This window comes from Egretta garzetta, unplaced genomic scaffold, assembly GCF_000687185.1.
Source record: "Egretta garzetta isolate BGI_Z169 unplaced genomic scaffold, ASM68718v1 scaffold626, whole genome shotgun sequence".
In the NCBI taxonomy this organism is placed as follows: domain Eukaryota; kingdom Metazoa; phylum Chordata; class Aves; order Pelecaniformes; family Ardeidae; genus Egretta; species Egretta garzetta.
This window is the reverse complement of record NW_009259981.1, coordinates 6,440-8,736: the sequence shown is the minus strand read 5'-3', so window position 1 is coordinate 8,736 and position 2,297 is coordinate 6,440. Positions and strand designations below refer to the sequence as shown.

General features: G+C 60.3%; 1 protein-coding gene across 1 annotated transcript in view; it reads left to right on the top strand.

The window, feature by feature from the left end:
• The window catches only part of LOC104127753 (natural resistance-associated macrophage protein 2), a 33,481-nt gene that overhangs the window by 24,795 nt on the left and 6,389 nt on the right, over positions 1-2,297 (top strand). Inside the window, exons 3-4 of the mRNA XM_009640450.2 lie at positions 354-440; positions 1,670-1,809. Coding sequence (XP_009638745.2) covers positions 354-440; positions 1,670-1,809 — 227 coding nt within the window. The remainder of the gene's footprint in view (positions 1-353; positions 441-1,669; positions 1,810-2,297) is intronic.

The following is a 2,297-nucleotide window of genomic DNA, read 5'->3' as shown; positions in this document are numbered from 1 at the left end:
AGGGACGGTGCAGGGGGGGACGGTGCTGGGCAGGGATCCTGCCTTGGTTTTACACATGAAGGAAATTCCTCTCTTGCCTCCTTGGCTGGAGTTTCACAACAGGCCCAGCCCGGCCGCTTGCAAACGCTTTTGTTTGCCCGGTGGATCGGCTCCCCCCTCCCTCAGGTTGTTGCGACAGGGGTTTCAAAGCAGGGCCCGGGCAAAACTCTTCCTCTCCTGGCCCTGCAAGGTTCTTCCAGCTGGAAAAGGGCTGGGCACGGAGATTTCCTTCCTTCCCGTCCCCACCAGAGCCATTGCCTCTCTTGTAGGTTTTTATTCTCCTTCTTGACACCTTTTTTTCCCCCCCTCCGCAGCCAACGTGGCCAATCTAAACCAGTTCCCAGGCCACGGGAAGGATTCCACCATGGGGACCTCTGACACGGACCGGAAGGCGTCCTACGGTAAGGCTCGCCCTGCGGCACCGCGGATTCGCTCTCCGGCGTCAACCTTTCATTGAATTCCATTCCTTCATCCTGCAAAAACCACCACCCCGCGGATTCGGCGTCCCCGTTTGCCCCCCCGCGTACGCTTGGTGATCACAGCAGACCTGAGCCCGCAGGCTTTTGAGATGACCCCGGCAGGAGATTTAGAGCTCCCGGGGCTCGCTCAGCCTCGCTTAACGAGACGGACGAGCCCGTCGTGTGCAGAGCAATCTCTCCCCTTCCCCGGGCACACGCAGGTAGCTCTGGATCCATTCCGTACCCGGCAGGCGGGGTGTTGGGAAGGCAGGGAAAAAGGAGGAGCAATCGCCTTCGGTTTGCTCTGATGATGCAATAGGGAACTTGGTAAAAGAGCCGGCCTTGGGTTTAGTCCTCCCGTTAGGAAAGGCCGGGCGCCGGGGCCACGTGTTGCTCCGCAGCTCTTGGAGCAAAATGCCACGGAGGGAGCGCGAAAGTGAGTATCGGCTCGATTCGGGCGCCGGGGCGAAGCCGGGCAGGGGAGGGATCGGGCGCGGTTACGAGTCCGAACAGGGAATCTGAGGGAATGCACATTTTCGGCGCTGGAGGGACCCTGCACACCTCCCTCGCGAGGTTAAATTCCAAAATTGTCCTGAAGAATCAGCCAGGCTGGCTCCCCCGCCTGCCTCCCGCGCTTTAGGAGAGGGGAAAATGATGGGGCGGGTCCAAACAAACGCTGCGTCGCCGGGACAGGGGCAGAATTCCGCAGGGTAGCAGGGGCCTTCCCGGACTGACCGTCCCGCCGACGGCAGAGTTTGGGGGAGTGCTCTCCGCCCCGGTGCCAAACCAGCCACGGGTTTCTGCTGGGCCTGGCTCGTTGGGTCCCAGTTAATCATTACAGCGGGGCTGCCGTTGCGTCGCACAGCGCCCGGGGACGGCTTTTTTTTCATTTAAATTAATCCGAATAGCTAAGCTGCCGGCTAGCTGGCCTCCTCTCGCCGCCTGGGAGAGGGTTCAGGCGAGGCAGCCAGGTCTCCCCGCGTGAATTTGCAGCAGGATGTATTATTTTCATTTAATTTTCTCTTCACAGCCCAATTAGCCTTGGCTGCCAGGGCAGGACGTTCCCGTTTCGCTCTACCTGTGGGTCCTGCCGGGCCTCTGCCAGGTTTTTCCGTGTTTCCAGGGACGCTCACTCACTCCTTGCTTCCCTGCTTCTCTTTCCCCCCCCCCAGAAGATGCCTCTGGGGAGCACGGGGAGGTCGTCAGCACCATTTCCAGCAGCATGAACCCGCTGCAGCCGCCCGACGCCTCCTCCTCGGAGCCTTTCACCACCTACTTCGACAGCAAAATCCCCATTCCCGAAGATGAAACGGTGAGCGCCGGCCGGGCCCTCCTCCGCTCGCTCCGATCGGAAAACCCGATCGGAAAAATCTGCGAGCGCTTGGTATCCGCGTGAGTCGTTCCCTTGGGTGCTGGTTCCCCTTCTTGCCTAGACGGGGGAAGGGCAGCTGGGCTGCTGGATGGGGATCAGAGGGTGTGGGATCTCGGGTGCCTGCTCCGTTAATGATTCATCCCTCGGGATTTGCCTCAGGGAAGCCTCTGGATTGCAGCCCCAGGGGAGGGGACCTTGGTTCTTTGTTCCCTTATCAAGGAAAGGGAGCAGGAGCCTTCACTGGCCTTTGTGGCAGCATTGTCCCCTCTCAGGGGGCTGTAGGTGCCCACTTTGCTTTAGATTAAGCAGCAAGGCAGGATTTTCGGCTGCAGGCACAGGAGGATTCCTCTCCCACCCAAGAGCGCGTCCTTGGCCGTCCCAGAGTCTGCTCCTGGGCTTTTCAGATTAGGGCCAGAGATTGCCGGGCG